Source organism: Martes martes (genome assembly GCF_963455335.1).
Source record: "Martes martes genome assembly, chromosome: 4".
In the NCBI taxonomy this organism is placed as follows: Eukaryota; Metazoa; Chordata; class Mammalia; order Carnivora; family Mustelidae; genus Martes; species Martes martes.
In genome coordinates this window covers 4,786,459-4,801,604 of record NC_137891.1, presented here as the reverse complement: position 1 = coordinate 4,801,604, position 15,146 = coordinate 4,786,459, and the positions used below count along the sequence as shown (strand labels likewise).

Sequence of the window (15,146 nt, the reverse complement as noted above, 5' to 3'; positions counted from 1 at the left end):
ACTCTCTTGACTCGCATCTCTAACTCCCATAGTCCTCTGTGAACGACTCTCTCTCATGCCTCTGTCTTATTCCTGGTTCTGCCAGAGTTCCTAGGGCAGCGCTGAGAAAAGCAGAACTCAGTGTCCCCTGGACGAGTAAATTAACAAGTTTACAAATGCACAAACAGAGGAACAGCAGATGACACGAATCTGCTTCCCACGAGGGGGGATGTGTATGGGAACTCCGAGGTGGGGAAGCCACACATTCCCTCTTGAGGAAAATGACATCGGGAAAAGCTCTAGCGGGCAAGAAAGAGGGGGAGCAAATGTTCATCTGTGAGGTTCTATTTAAGGGAAGAAATTTTGTCCCCGCCTGCCTGCCCATCATTGGCCAGGAGGACTGAAGTCCCCGTACGTCATCCTCTCATTACGCACGGAGGACATGCAGGCGGGTGGCGGGCGGCAAGGAAAGCCAGCCTGAGTCCTGCCATTCTGCTGTTCGCAGAAGTAGAGTGTTGATGGAAGGAGGACACACACCTCACAGCATCTGAACACCCAGCCGGGCCCCAGGGAGACAAACGTGCCCGGTGGGCTGGAGACAGAATGCCCAGACTCTGGGGTCCAGGCACCCCCGAGGGAACCCCTCCCTCTGGCCACCGGCCAAGCGCGTGAACCTGTGCACCCACTGAGCCTACAGAACCCCTGACTCCTCTGCAGTGCAGGGACACTACTCCCTGTCGATTTATGGGGTTGTGAGAGGTTGTTTGTAGCGATCCAGAATTTTTAAATTTTCTTCTCCAGTGATAAATTCTGGTTGACTCCAGTGGACTGAGACAGATTTCAAGAGATGGCTTCATCACATGAAAGGATAGAGAGTTTTCCAAAGAAAGCCAAGAATGTCACCTTTTGGGGGAACACAGAGCAGGTTGGTGAGTACAAAGATCTACTACTTTTAGGAAGAGCAGGGAAGGGCCAGCCTTCTACTGGTGACTCCCCTTTTCCCGGAAGTCCCCACACAGCAACTTCAGAGACCTAAAGGTCTGCACGTGGGGCAGGGGGAGCCGTGGAGACCCGAGCATCGGCTGGAGGGGACATGTTCGGACTTGTGTGACTCCTAAGAGCGCCTCACCCTGAAAGAGTGGAGATCTACTGCCCGACGCCCCAGAGCCCCTGAGTCAGTTCTGAATTCCTTAGAGCCCCAGAGCGCACCTTCCGCAGGAGCTCAGGAGGAGACAGAATGAAGTTCTGGGAGTGAGGGCTGTTCAGCTGAGAGTCATGTCCTTCCTCCCCGTGGTGGAGGGTCAACCATGGTGCTAACCTCCATCAACACTACCAGGGCCTTAGAAGCATGAGAAGCGGCAAAATTACCATTTTCAGGGTAATCGGTTTTTACTATCAAGAGTGAAACATTTCCTGATTATAAAAAAAAAAAAAAGTCATGACAAATTCTAAATGACAAAATGCATTCTAATATTTTTTTTTAAAAATGAAACAATGTCCAAGAAAAGAGCAATGGTGAAGTAATTTATGGTCGAACCCCTGTAAGGGAGTCTTTGCAGCTATTACACATAAAGGAATGTGCAGGGTTACAGGAAGTGCTCCCAAAAGGGAAAGAGAAAAAATAGAGACCAAACGGGTCTACCACATTTTTGTAAAGGAAAACACGTGTGCATATAAAATAGTGTTTGCTCAGTGAAAGAAAAGGGAGGGAAGGAGAGAAAGAGAGGGAGAGGGAGGAGAAGTGGGGGAGGAGAAGAAGGGGGGGAGAAGAGGGACAGGGTGGGGAGGAGAGGGACAGGGGAGCAAGGAAGGGACAAGAAAGGGGAGAGAGGGAGAGGAAGGGGGAGGGGGCAGGAAGGAGGGGTAGGGGATAGGGAGGGTGAGGAAGAGGGAGAGGAAGGAGCCGGGAGAGAGGGAGGGGACAAGAAGGTTGAGGAAGAGAGGGGGAAGGGGGAGGGAGGGAGAGGAAGAGGTAACCAGATGGGGAAGGGAAGGGAGGGGACAGGGAGAGGGAAGGTGGGGAGGAATTTTGACAATGAAAATAATAGGTGAGTGTGAAAAATGAGGGAAAGTACAAGATGAAACTGTCACCATGGCTCCTTCACTGGGCAAAATTATCTTATTTATGTCTATGTGTGTAATTAGATGTTTAAAATGAGGAAATCTGATGAAATGCAATTAAAAATTGCTTTTGAGCAATATTGGACAACAAGAGCCGTGAAGGACCTCACTCCCTTATGCTTTCTACTCTGACCCAAGATCCATTCAAAGAACCTTCTAGAAAAGAAACCTCTGTGATTTAGTATATCTCTATTGACTACGTTTCACAGGAGTCCCCAAGGTAATTATTTCTTTAGAAATGTGTTGCACATTGAAGTCGATAAACTAGACTTACATGTGCTTACCCCCCCACACACACACGTATGCACACACGTGCACACACACACATGCACACACACAAAGCAGCAACTAAGGGAGGGGACATATGTGTTAACTAACCTTATTGCGATCCCTTCACGAGATGAACCAGACCTAAGCAGCACGTGAACACCTTAGACTTTCGTGACGTTACAGGGCAGGGCTATCTCAGTAAAGCCGGAACCAAAGAGAGGTGACATTCTCACTTGTAGATCCCGTGTATGAGGTAAAGAACAGGAAGCAGGACCCCCCCAGGGAGGCCAATCCGAACCAACATGGCGTCCACTACGTTTTTTGTTTGTTTGTTTGTTTGTTTTTGTTTTTTTTTTAAAGATTTTATTTATTTATTTGTCAGAGAGAGAGAGAGAGAGAGAGTGAGCACTGGCAGACGGAGGCAGAGGGAGAAGCAGGCTCCCTGCCAAGCAAGGAGCCCGATGTGGGACTCGATCCCAGGATGCTGGGATCATGACCCGAGCCGAAGGCAGCTGCTCAACCAACTGAGCCACCCAGGTGTCCCTCCACTACGTTTTTTTAAGGATCTTATTCATTTGAGAGAAAGAGAGCACGTGCAGGAGCGGGGGGAGGGACGGAGGGAGAGGCAAGCCCCCTGCTGAGCAGGGAGCCCAGTGATGCGGGGCTGGATGTGCGGCTTGACACAGGGCTCCCATCTCAGGACCCTGAGATCATGACCCGCGCCGAAGTCAGACACTTGACTGACTGAACCACGCAGGCGCTCCTAAAACATTTTAAGACCAAGAAGGCTTTACCTCTTCCTGGGGGATTAGTTGTGGTGACTATTAAAACACCCACTGAAAACACGGAAAAGAAGTACCCAATTCAGGCTCTGGCCAGATCAGCGGTCCGTTTCAGGCCATCCTGACGAGCCCCACAAGGTCTGGACCTCAGTGTAACTAGGAGCTTTACAAATATCACCTCGCTGGCTTCTAACATGATCCTGCAAAGCCAGTGAAGAAACAGAGACCAGAGGTTAGCACCTTGCCCATGGGCACCTGGCTAATAACAGAGAAAACAGAATCCAAATCAAGATCTGGGTCTGTGCTCCTTCCATTCTGCCACCTTCACGACCAGAGGCCTTTCACTCCCCTGAGAGGGCTTCGCAAGAACTACTTTGAGGTCAAAACTAGAAAGGGCCACACTGCCCAGGGGTTTCTGCCTGGCCTCTGATTCCCCCTGTGGGCGGCTCTGAGCTCTCCAGAAGCATGTTAATCTGAGCCCCCTGGGAGGGGTTCTTCCTCACAGACCTGCTGAGCCTGTCCTCAGCCAGGGGTTAAGAGGATAAAAGGCTTAAAGCATCAAGCTCAGAAGTCACAGATTCAAAGGCAAAAGAAGAAAAAAAATGGGACAGGACAATTGTTGACAGGAATGTGGATTTGCTAGAAAAGTAATCCAGCATCTCCCAAATGCATAAATACCTGAGTAACTTGGTGGTCGGTGGTCGTAGGAATAATTCTAGCAAGGCCTTTTGACAGGGAGGAAGAGATTATTTTTTAATTACAACAACAATTATGGAATTTTATTCTTAGAGACCATGGAGCCAACCCACATGCCCTGAGCTAGAAGGAACCCTGGACTCAGACTGATAAAAATCCTGAATCACACTGACTTGTATAAAAGTAAAGGGATTCTGTCTGTCCGCACACATGGCAAGTCATGGGCCTGAACTGGTGCATTAGATCTCTGATTTCTGTGCCATGAATATCGTATTCATCCGGGCACACGGTCCGTCTTCACAGCAAATGGACCACTGTCAAGGCCCTGGAGATACTCACCGGTGGGTCCCACATGCCCTGCCCTCCCAGAGCCACCCTGGCCTCTCTTTACCCAGCAACGCTGGACATCCAGTGGGGTTCTCAACCACTATAACCCCACTCCCACTCAAAAGTGAGGGAGTGACTGAAAAGGACAGCAACATATTTTAATAAGAGAAGTGAAGAAAAGGATTGTTTCTGACAGAACCAGACAAATCAATTAATTGATCTCTGGCAAGCAAAGATAATTGTATTTCTGAGTCCATTAAGGCACATCGGGGCTGGTTAACTCATTTCACAGGTTGCTGGCTGTCGCCGGCCATTAGGTGGTGATGGGGACGTCGAGGCATAAACACAAGACGGCATTTTCCTTCAGGAAACCCTTGACTTATGACTCAACCATTTTCACTCTGGTAGAGAAAAGGCAGGTGAGTTTGTTCAAAGGGGATTTCAATCCTAATAGTTCCGTGAGTGTCTGACCGTAGACATCAGATCTGATAACACTGATTGGAGGTCTTTCTGTGCAACTATTCTGTGGGTAGGACGGAATGTGTCTGTAATCACCTGAAACCTGGGGGCAGAAAATCTCCCAAGTGAGGTTGTAGAGAAGGCATGTAAGAAAGGCCAGGAGATGAATCTCAACATCAGGGAAAACCTTCACTCAGAAAGAAAGCCAGTTTGATATTGAGCTTTGTCTGAATTAAGACTTAAAATGAAATCCGAATACATTTTCAAGGACAAATGTTGGCTCTCTTTCAGCCAACAATATTGGGCATGAAGGCTCTCGTGGTCATACATAATGAGCACAAATGAGATATTAATAAATTGATGACTACAAATATTCACATAGTGGGGGGGGGGGTTATACTTGTATACTTTATACTTGTTCCCTCCAGTATTTCCTTATAAGAAGACTGTTGTAAATGAACTAAGACTTTCCCTTCTGTGTTCTGGCTTCCAGAATCCATACTGGAAAACTTACACGGAATCTCCACGGGCTCTTGAGCAAGAGGCATCCATGCGCAAAAGGAGGCAAGGTCCAGTCTCCTCCTGGGGAAGGGGAGATGCCACAGTTCTGCTACAAAGGAAGGGACCTGGGTCTATTCTCTTTGGAAGGAGAGGTCTTCAAGCAAGGCCAAGGTTGCTCAGTGTGTGGACTCCTCCCTCGGTCCTAACCCAGTCATTTTCCACCTGGGAACCACCTGGGAATCTTCACAAGTGCTGGTGTCTGGGGTCCCACCCTAGAAGTTGTTTATTTAATTAGCCTGGAGGGTGGATGATTGCAGATGATTGTAGCACACAGCCTAGGTTGATACTGTCATAGAAACTTTCTGTGCCGTTCCCCCAGACTCAGCTGGAGAACACACAAGATGCGGTTTTCTGAGCCTCACAACCAGAGATTCTGAGTTGGCAGGTCTCGGACAGGGCCAAGGGTCTGCACCTCTAACAGAAGTGTAAGGGTGATGCTCCTGCCCATGGGCCACACTCTGACATGCACTGATGTAAGTAGTACGTTAGGAATCAGGAAGTGTTTTCTCACTGTGGGGATCCATGGGACCCCATCCTAGTTGCAAGAAGTTCTCAAAGAATCAGAAAGTTCTATCAGGGCAAATACAAGCTCTCATGGATCTCCGAGGAGAAGACGGGCTCTGCCGGGTCAGGCATAGGCCATATATAGTCAGGTAAGATCGGGTCCTTACCCTTAAGGAGCCTCAAGCCACTTGACAAGAAGACAAAGCCAGACAGGACATCACCACTATTCCCTTCTGCAGCCTGGCCCTGTCCCCCACCATTGATGTCTCAGAACATCGGTGGAACTGACATTAACATCCCAATAGTCACCGGTCTAACAAGAGACCGGCTCTGGAATCCTCCAGACCCACCTTCTTACTCTTCGCTTCCCTGTGGCCTTCCAGGTGGGCTCTGCCTCCTGACACTACAGAGCCATCCGTGGTCTGGTCCTCCCAGGTCCTCTGCATGGCTGACTCCTACCCACTTTTCAAGTGACAGCTCTGGGTGATCTCCTCCTGGGACACCTTCTCTGACTCTGCCCACAGAGTGGCTTCCCCGGCTGTTTCTCTTCATAGTGTCCAAAGCCTGTCTTTGTCACCAAACCTACCCTACCTGGTGGTCATTCCCTGTGTGTGTATCCGCCTCTCTTATTAGCTGGCAAACGCTCTGCGGTCAGAGTCTCTCATCTCATGTTTCTAGAGCCTTTGACAACAGCGTACGCGTACTAGTGTTTATAGGAATGACTGTGTGAGTGGATGGTGGAATAAAACCTAGGAGAGGCAGGCTTTTAAAATTATGGGAATGAGGGATTCCTACAAACTGGGCTGGATACAGTAGATAAAGTTCAGTCAACAAACAGTCTGACATGAGATTATACTTAAGCTAGAACTTAATAGGGTAGAATTTTCAAGGTAGGTATTACAAGAAGGACATTCAAGCATGATCTGAGCACAGACAATAAAGTGCAGAAATTTAAGGTCAAACCATTCAAGCTTTGAACACTGAGCTAGGTGAGAGCATGAGCAAGCTGGAGGGTTGTAAACAGGAAAGCAGGTGGTCCCACTATTCGCCGTGACGACAACTTAGATGGTATTTACCAGCCACCAGGCACCAGGCTAGCTGTTCTGCATGTATTACTTCACGCAATTCATACCATAAGACTTCTTCTGATTACCCTGTGAGACTGTGTCATCACCATTTTACAAGTGACAAAACGGTGGCTCAGAGTGTTTTAAAAGAACATTTTCACACTCTCAAAGCCTACAAGGGGGCAGAGTGTGGCTTCACACTGAGGCCTGACCCCCAAGCCAGGTTCCCCAGTGCCTCCCTGCCCCTGCCCTTTTTGTCAGGATGAGTGTTGCTGCCAGGCATGGGCTGACAATTCACAGCGCATGTTGACTGGTTTCAGGAGACGCTTTCCCTTGGAGAATTTGCTTCAGTCAATATAGGCTTTGGAGAAATGCAAGTTGACTGTTTGTTCAAAGCAAACACCACCAAAAGGCAATATGCATTCCGGGACTAGAAAAACCATCCACAAACGTAAATGTACGAGAAGCAAGTAATCCCCGAACGGGGCAGAATCTCATGCAATATTCTCAGTTCTGCATCCGCTTGCTTTTGACACATCTCACAACGAACCAGATGGGGGTATCTACCTGACCAGAATAGGCAGTGATGATCTGGGACATCGGGATGGAGGTACAAGGGGCATGTCTCATTATCTGAGAAACTGTTGAAATGCGGATGCCCACAGTCAAATTCAGTGTGAGGAAGGACATTTTCTTTCCTTTGCAATCCCTAACTCTAATTTCTACCTCCCAAGGACCTTTGGAGCACATCCTCAGACCCAAAAATGGGGCAGCCTCCCCAAAGCTGCTTTCCTTTTCCTCAATGACACATGGAAATCCTCCGTTTTCTTTCATGTGGGGTGCACCTCGCCTGCTAGGCTTAGATCTCAGTCACCACTTCCCCATGGAGTGTTTGCTGGGTAAAGTAACTTCCTCTCACCATGAGCATGGTTCCTGTGGGATTCGGAGCAGGAAAACCCTTGGTGATAGAGCTGTATGGACCACAGTTGTCAGGTGCCCCTCTGAAGGATGCAGAATCCTGGCTGGTGATGTACCTAGCCTGTCCACGGCTCTCTACAGCCTTGACCCAGGGGACTGGGGACTCTTAACTTCAAGGTCTTACTGCTGGCAGGACTCTAGAGATCTTAGAACCCACTCTATTCCTGTAAGAGCTCTGACTGCCCTCATCCAAATGATGCCCCAGCCTGTTCATGGCCAAGACTTCTATGAAGCCCACCATAAGTATGCCCCATCCTAAGACGATGGCCTCATCCACATCAAAGTGCCAACACCATGAAGGGTTGGCATGGAGAGCAGGAAGAAATTCCTGAGAGCCTTTGTTCCACTAGACCCGTGGTCACCAACTGCCGATGAATTCATACTTACAGTTACAACATCTTCAAGCACACAACTCCAATATATGTACATTTATTTACAACCACATACCCACTCGATTGCATACTATTACACAATATGCATTGTAAGCATAGAGAAGGATCTTTTAAAAGATGAGATAAGGAATTCAATAATCCTTGTTTTAAAAATTAATTACTTTTTATATTAAAGGAACATATAACCTTTTTGCTCTTACTAAAAATAAGCATATAACCGTGATTCAATATTCTGGTTTTAATTTAGTCTAATTAAATATTAGACTTCAGTGCTGAGCATGGCTAACTCCTCAAAACACACAGACCTAGAGGATCTTAGGCAGGCAGAGTGAGTCACGGTTTCCTCACTCGTCTAGTAAACTCCTTGAGCAACTGCGCAGGGCCCTCTTCTAGTTTTGGGTGTGTCCCTTGAAATGTCCTGCTTCTGGTACGGTTTCATACAAGACTTAGTCAACACCCGAAGGCCCAGAATACCATTAGGATTAGGTGTATCATAAAGAATTACAGTTACAACTCCATATATCAAATAGTTCTTTACATAAGTTCAAATTTCTCAGCCTACTTATTTTTGAATCTGATCAGCTTGCCATCCCCTCCCAGTGTGCATGTGTGAACAGGCTTGAGCAGGAGAAGACCAGGGCAGTTCTTTCCGGCTGTTCACCATACTTTCATTAGCAATATTACCTTCAATTCATGATGGCTTTACAGTATTTATTTTTAAGCCACTTGCTATTTTATGAGGGTGAGTGTAATTAAAGGAAGAAAACAGTTTATGGGTGTGTATACCTGTCCAGTCCCAAACTGTAGTATTTGGCAATGTGAGGGTGATGCCATCAACTCGGCTGTACTGTGGGAGGCCCTTTTATTTGATGCCAGAGTTACTGTGTAGAACTCACGACTAGGTGCCATAGGGATGCATAAGTTAGCCAGGGTCATTCTGGATTCTAATTATTAATAGAGCTGGATTTCCCTTTGACTTTTTTAAAAGAGTTTATTTATTAATTTGTCAGGGAGAGAGAAGGAGCACACAGGCAAGGAGGAGTGGCAGGCAGAGCAGGCAGCAGGAGAAACAGGCTCCCTGCTGAGCAAGAAACCCCATGTAGGACTCGATCCTAGGACGCTGGGATCATGACCCAAGACGAAGGCAGTGGCCCAACTGACTGAGCCACCCAGGCATCCCTTCTCTCTGATTTTTGATGAATAGAATTATAAGTGGAAGTTTTAAAATTTTCTTCCCACATCTTGATGGATGTTTCGTGTAGCCCTGGGGGGGAAGGCAGCCCACCCTGGAGACCAGACTTACATCACCGAAAACAAGCCACTCAGCCCCAGAAACCCCCTCTGTTATGTTAGAGCTTCGAATTGTTCCATCCTCCTGATCCCAAGTTACCCATGGGGCAAAGTAAAGACATACCACTCAGGTTGTGGTTGGTGATGAGGATTTAGGAACTCATCAGTAGAAGTGTCTAACACATGATAGACACGTGACATTCTCCAATGTGAACAGGAGACTGGGGGGAGGTACCAAATGGGCTTCAGGAAGCAGTAACCAAGCCAGGACTCGAGAAGCTGGGCCCCAAGCCCAGAGTCTTCTTACTACACCGCACAACTTCTGATCAGGTAGGGAGGGTCCGACTGATGGTGACGAGCTTCTGGAGGATGCCTGGATCTTGGCTTCCTGAAAACTCAGCTCCAGAACCCCAACCAGAAATGAGGGCCCCCGTCCCTGGAACATAGCTGGTCCCCGGATCACTGCCTGTTCCCCTCACCACCTGCTTCAGGTCACCCACCAACATGTCCTGGCAACATGTCCTCCTCACGGAACTAGGAACCATCATATACAAGGCGCACTGGAAGCAATGACCCCGAACGATCCTTCTGAAACTGGAGACTGACCCGGGCGCCAGAGGGCGAAAGTGTGAGATGGTCTCGACTTCTCCGCCCTGAGTCTAGACTGTCCTTGCACTTGGCCTTGGCCAGCGGAAGGCCCGGGAAGCCCCTCTATGAGTCTGAGGCTCACGGGCAGGATGTCGCGTGTGTTTCCACTCCTGCTTATAGGGCTCATCTGCCGCCTCCCAGCCAAGGGCCAAGATCTGGAGCAAACCACAGCGAGGGCGGCCAGGCCCTGTAATCCAGCCCAACCTGCCTGCCCTCAGAATCCACAGCTGAATGGAAAGCTGCAGTTTTAAGCCACTACGGTTAAGGTTAAGGATAGTCTGTTCCGTGGCAAAAACAAACCAACAGATGGAACCACTCAAAAGCATAAAGTTGAACAAAGATCAAAATGGCCGCACTGAGGCTTCAGCAAAGCTTGATTTTAAAGTAACCTTCCTCCTCTCTCCCACAAACCTCCCCTCCTCCCTTCTTAGACTTGCGTTTCAGGACCAAGGAGGACACTGGCAGCTCATCCACAATTCCTGTCGAAACCAGTTAGATCCTGTATTTCCCAATGAAACAGCCCAGCCCCTTCCTCTTAGAGATTTCAGTTTTGAAGGCTGTGGGCTGCCGGCTGCCTCCTTTACCCCCCGCACAGCAGTAAAACTAGTGTTCCTCTTTATCTCTAGCCCTGTCTTGGGTTGTATTCTGGCTCTGAAGCATGGAGGCCAGTTTTCCACGACACGGACACCTCCTATTTTGCACTGTTAACTTGAACACATCACCAATACAGTGTCTATGAACTTAGGTTTCCTTGTCTGTAACCCAGGGAACGCAGCGGCCGCCCCGGGAGAGCCCAGAGCCCTCCGGTGGGACTAGATGCTTCACATACACCATCCCACGTGGTTATTATCTGCAGTGACCTTGAGAGGAAGGTCTTTCTTGAAGACCTATTGAGATCACGCGTGTACAGCACCAAATTCAGAGCGCATCCTTAAAGACTACAAGCAATTACATTTTAATTCTTTACTTAAAGAGGACATCATACATGTTCAGTCCTTGAGAGATCTAGGCAGAGGTATTAGGTATGATACACAGTTTTGGGGAAACGGGCCTACAAATATTGATCGTGAAGACATCTTATTGTCAGAGCTATACAAGCAAGCTTCACTTCCAATAAATTCACTTCCCAGTAAAACTGACCAACGTATGTCAAGGGAAGAGGAACGCAGAAGAGCGAAGGTGGACGGGAGGGCGGGGGTGGGGGTAATTCCCATTCTCAAGTCTGTCCGTGTGTGGGTGATTTTCAACCTCACTAAACGTTTGGATGTTCCACTTGGCAGGAAAAATAATGAAAATCCTTTTCTTGTTAATCCAAAATGTCCTACCACCTGTCCTTACCGCCTCTATTGCCTGCCAGGAGCAACACACACATATGCAGAGGACCCTTGAACAACGAAGAGGTTCAAGACACCCACTCACAGTCAAAAATCATGTAGGACTTTGGACTCTCCAAAAACGTAACTACTACTAGCCTACTGTTGACCAGAAGTCTTACTGATCACATAGACAGTCAAATACACATATTTTGTATGTATTATACACTGTATTCTTAACCTAAAGGAAGCTAGAGGAAGGAAAATGTTATTAAGCAAATCGTAAGGAAGAGAAATAACATCCATAGAGCTATGCTGCACTTAGAAATCCATGTTCTACTGGACCACACAGCTCACACCCGTGTCGTTCAAGGGCTAAGCATGTATGTATGTACACACTGATAGATACAGAGATGCGTACTTACCCTCTCTGAAAGAGATCCACATTATAAAATTTATGTAGCTCTACAGAAAACTCAACTGTTCCTTGTACTTCAGACATGATCTTTTTGGTTCATTACCTGAAAAAGAAGAGAGAAATTAAGAGCCTGAGATCCCATCAGCCAAACACAGAAAACCTGGGCTTCCACAGGGGAAACCCGATGTACTTGACCAATGGGAACATGGTGCGTCCATTGGATGTCATCACTCAAAGGTTCCCTTTACAGGAAAAGACGCAGAGACAGAAGACACACCTACTGTCGCTCAGCTCACTCCTGGAAGGACCAGACTTGGACCCCTTTGTCCTAATCCTAAGGTGGGGCTAGTCTACGGCCCTTCCTTACCTGTTAGTGTCATGGAGGCAAGAGCAGCCCAACCATGAGCACAAGGCCAATGGCGAATGGAGAGTCCCAGCTCGTCCACTTTCTACCTGTGTGACTCTGAGCAAATTACTAAACGTCTCCTCTATAATAAGAGTCCTGGTAACAGCACAGAACTGATAGAGGATGGACAGATTAAACGGGTCTACCACACAGAGCACTTTGCACAGTTGCTGACATGCACAATGATTAATATCAGTAATTGAGAGTGACCTTATCATTGTGAGTATAAATGCCATCTTGAAAGGGCTAAGGGGCCTGGAGTGGCAAGGCCAGATGTGCTCTCCACCGAGCACGGGGAGCAGAGGGAGTGGGTGCCACTGCCCAGCAGATGCTGAGCCCAGCTCGACAGGACACTCATTTTCCCAGCGGAGAGACCTGGGGGCCAATAGCGAGAGGGCTGGATGGGGAAAAGGGAGGGGACAAAATTAAAACAGTGCAAGTCTAGGAAGAGAAATGAACCAAGGGGAAGAAATACTCAAAGTAGGCTGAATTTTCTGACAGTATGAGATTGTCTAGACACCAACGATTAGGAGGAAGGGAAAGAAACTGACTTTTATGGAGCATCTACTATATACTCTTGGGGCTGCATGAAGTATTTTCTGTAAGTCGCCTAATTTTGACCAAGAAGAATTTTGTGATAAAGTTTCTTGCCCCATAATGTAGATGAGGGGAAGGATCAGAGAGGCTCTAATCTAAACCCACTTTCCTCCTCTAGAATGCTCTAGTGGTGTGTACTGTGGAAGGTGTCTGCACTCCCACCAAGCCTCAGTTTGCCACCATGTGCAATGGGACGATACCAGCTATGTAGGATGAGTCCCCATAGACTAGGAGGTAATTACTTGCAATGAGCAGGTTCTTGGGGAACCAGCAGGTTCTCCCTGGATAGTGGTTGGCATGATCTTGAGAAAGGGGATAATGAGACAGAGGGAGGAGGGAAGCCAAGAGGAGATCCAGTCTCTCCAACATGGCATCTAGGTTTCCTTTGAAAGCCTCTCTTCCCTCTACTCCCCTGATGCCTCAAAGACCAGAATACCATCACTGGGGTTCAAAGTACAACTTCACTTTAGCCAGTGGGGTCATGCCAGGCCAGCTCCCAAGAATAAGAACACAAGAGATTAACGTGGCCTTGACTGTGTGCCTTGGCTCTGACACGAGTGCCGCGGAGGGAAACATTTCTGAAGATGCAGAATTCCGCTGGCCAAATTAAAATGCAGCAGATCCCAGAACACAGCCTCTATAAATCCTATAAGCGGAATTACAAGCTGGCACACCCAAAGAAGTCTGGCTCCCAGAATGCACTGAAAACCAATCTCCGTAATGGGAGAGCCCTGGAGGTGCACACCTGAGCCGTCAAGGTCAGAACCACGCACCCCCCTCCCCCGGCCCCAATTTCAATGTCGAGGCATTTCCAGTAATACCTGGACAGGGGGCCAGCAAATAAAGCGACTCTGCACCTAATTTCGTTATCACATGAAACATGGGGACAGCTGCCTCTTCCCTACTTCCATCTCCCATGCTCAGTCTCGATCCTTAAAATACTACAGAGCCAGCAAGCCGTCTGACCCTGCTCGCGGTGGCAGGGTCAATAATTCCTGACCCTCCCCGATCCCCAACTTTGGGAGGGTGTTACAGAGTAAGGAACAGAGGGAGAGCCAGAACAGCACACACTAACACCCCAGCTCACTTCACACCAAACACTGCTCAGGGGTGGCGGGAGCGTATGTATTTCACACCCGCCATAAAACACATCTGCAGCGGGCAGTCCTGGCGCCGGTCACCCAGGAGGCAGCTGCACCATAAGAACAACGGCTCTGACCCAGGAGCTACAGACACTACTTTTCCATCTCTGGCCCTTACCGGTAGAATGGCTGGGACAGTGCTTTTCTGGGGAATTAGTCTTTAGAAGAAAAATACTTAGTGCATGGAGACTACCATGCAGAGCATTGTTTTCTCCTGGGAAGATGCGCCCTCATGCCCTCATGCCCTACTGCTCAGGACACATTAGCTGGAACTCGTAAATGCAAACGCAGCTCATGAGCGGAAAGCTACCTGTTCCTTTTTAAGGTCACGCGATTCATCATAACCCAAATACCAAGTTAGTCCATGAGGAAGATGAGTTCACATTTAAAATACCAGTTTTGGGGCACCTGGGTGGCTCAGTGGGTTGAGCCTCTGCCTTCGGCTCAGGTCATGATCTCAGGGTCCTGGGATCGAGCCCCGCATCGGGCTCTCTGCTCAGTGGGGAGCCTGCTTCCCCCTCTCCCTCTGCCTGCCTCTCTACCTGCTTGTGATCTCTCTCTCTCTCTGTCAAATAAATAAATAAAAATCTTTAAAAAAAAAACAAAATACCAGTTTTACAGTATGGGGATTCCTCAAAAAATTAAAAACAGAAAGAGAATATGATCTAGTAATTCCACTGCTGGGTATTTACCCAAAGACAATGAAAACACGAATTTGAAAAGACACACGCACCCTTATGTTGACTGCAGCATTGTTTATAATGGCCAAGATAGGGAAGCAGCCCAAGCGTCCGCCGATAGATGAACGGACAAGGAAGACGTGGTACATACTCACACCAGAACATTACTGAGCCATGAAGAAGATGAAATCTTGCCTTTTGCAGGAGCATGGATGGAGCTAGGAGATACTACCCTAAGTCCATTAAGTCAAATGGAGAAAGACAAATAACAGATGGTTTCGCTTACATGTGGAATCCGAAACACCAAATGAATAAACAAAACCAGAAACGTCTCACAAACCGGTGGCTGTCAGAGGGGAGGGGTTTGGGGGACAGGTGAAGTGATACAGGGGTGGAGGGGTACACACTTCCAGTTATAATACAAAGTCCCAGGGTGGACAGTACTGCATAAGGAATACGGTCGCGGACACCGTCATTCTGTGCAGTGACAGATGGGGACCACGGCTAGCACAGTGG

At 48.1% G+C, this 15,146-nt stretch overlaps 1 protein-coding gene across 1 annotated transcript in view; it reads right to left on the bottom strand.

The window, feature by feature from the left end:
* The window catches only part of FAM135B (family with sequence similarity 135 member B), a gene marked incomplete at both ends in the record, with an annotated part of 172,254 nt that extends 160,365 nt beyond the window's left edge, over positions 1-11,889 (bottom strand). The window contains one exon of the mRNA XM_080802103.1: positions 11,813-11,889. Within this exon, the coding sequence (XP_080658229.1) occupies positions 11,813-11,889 (77 nt within the window). The remainder of the gene's footprint in view (positions 1-11,812) is intronic.
* Positions 11,890-15,146: the final 3,257 nt, after the last annotated feature.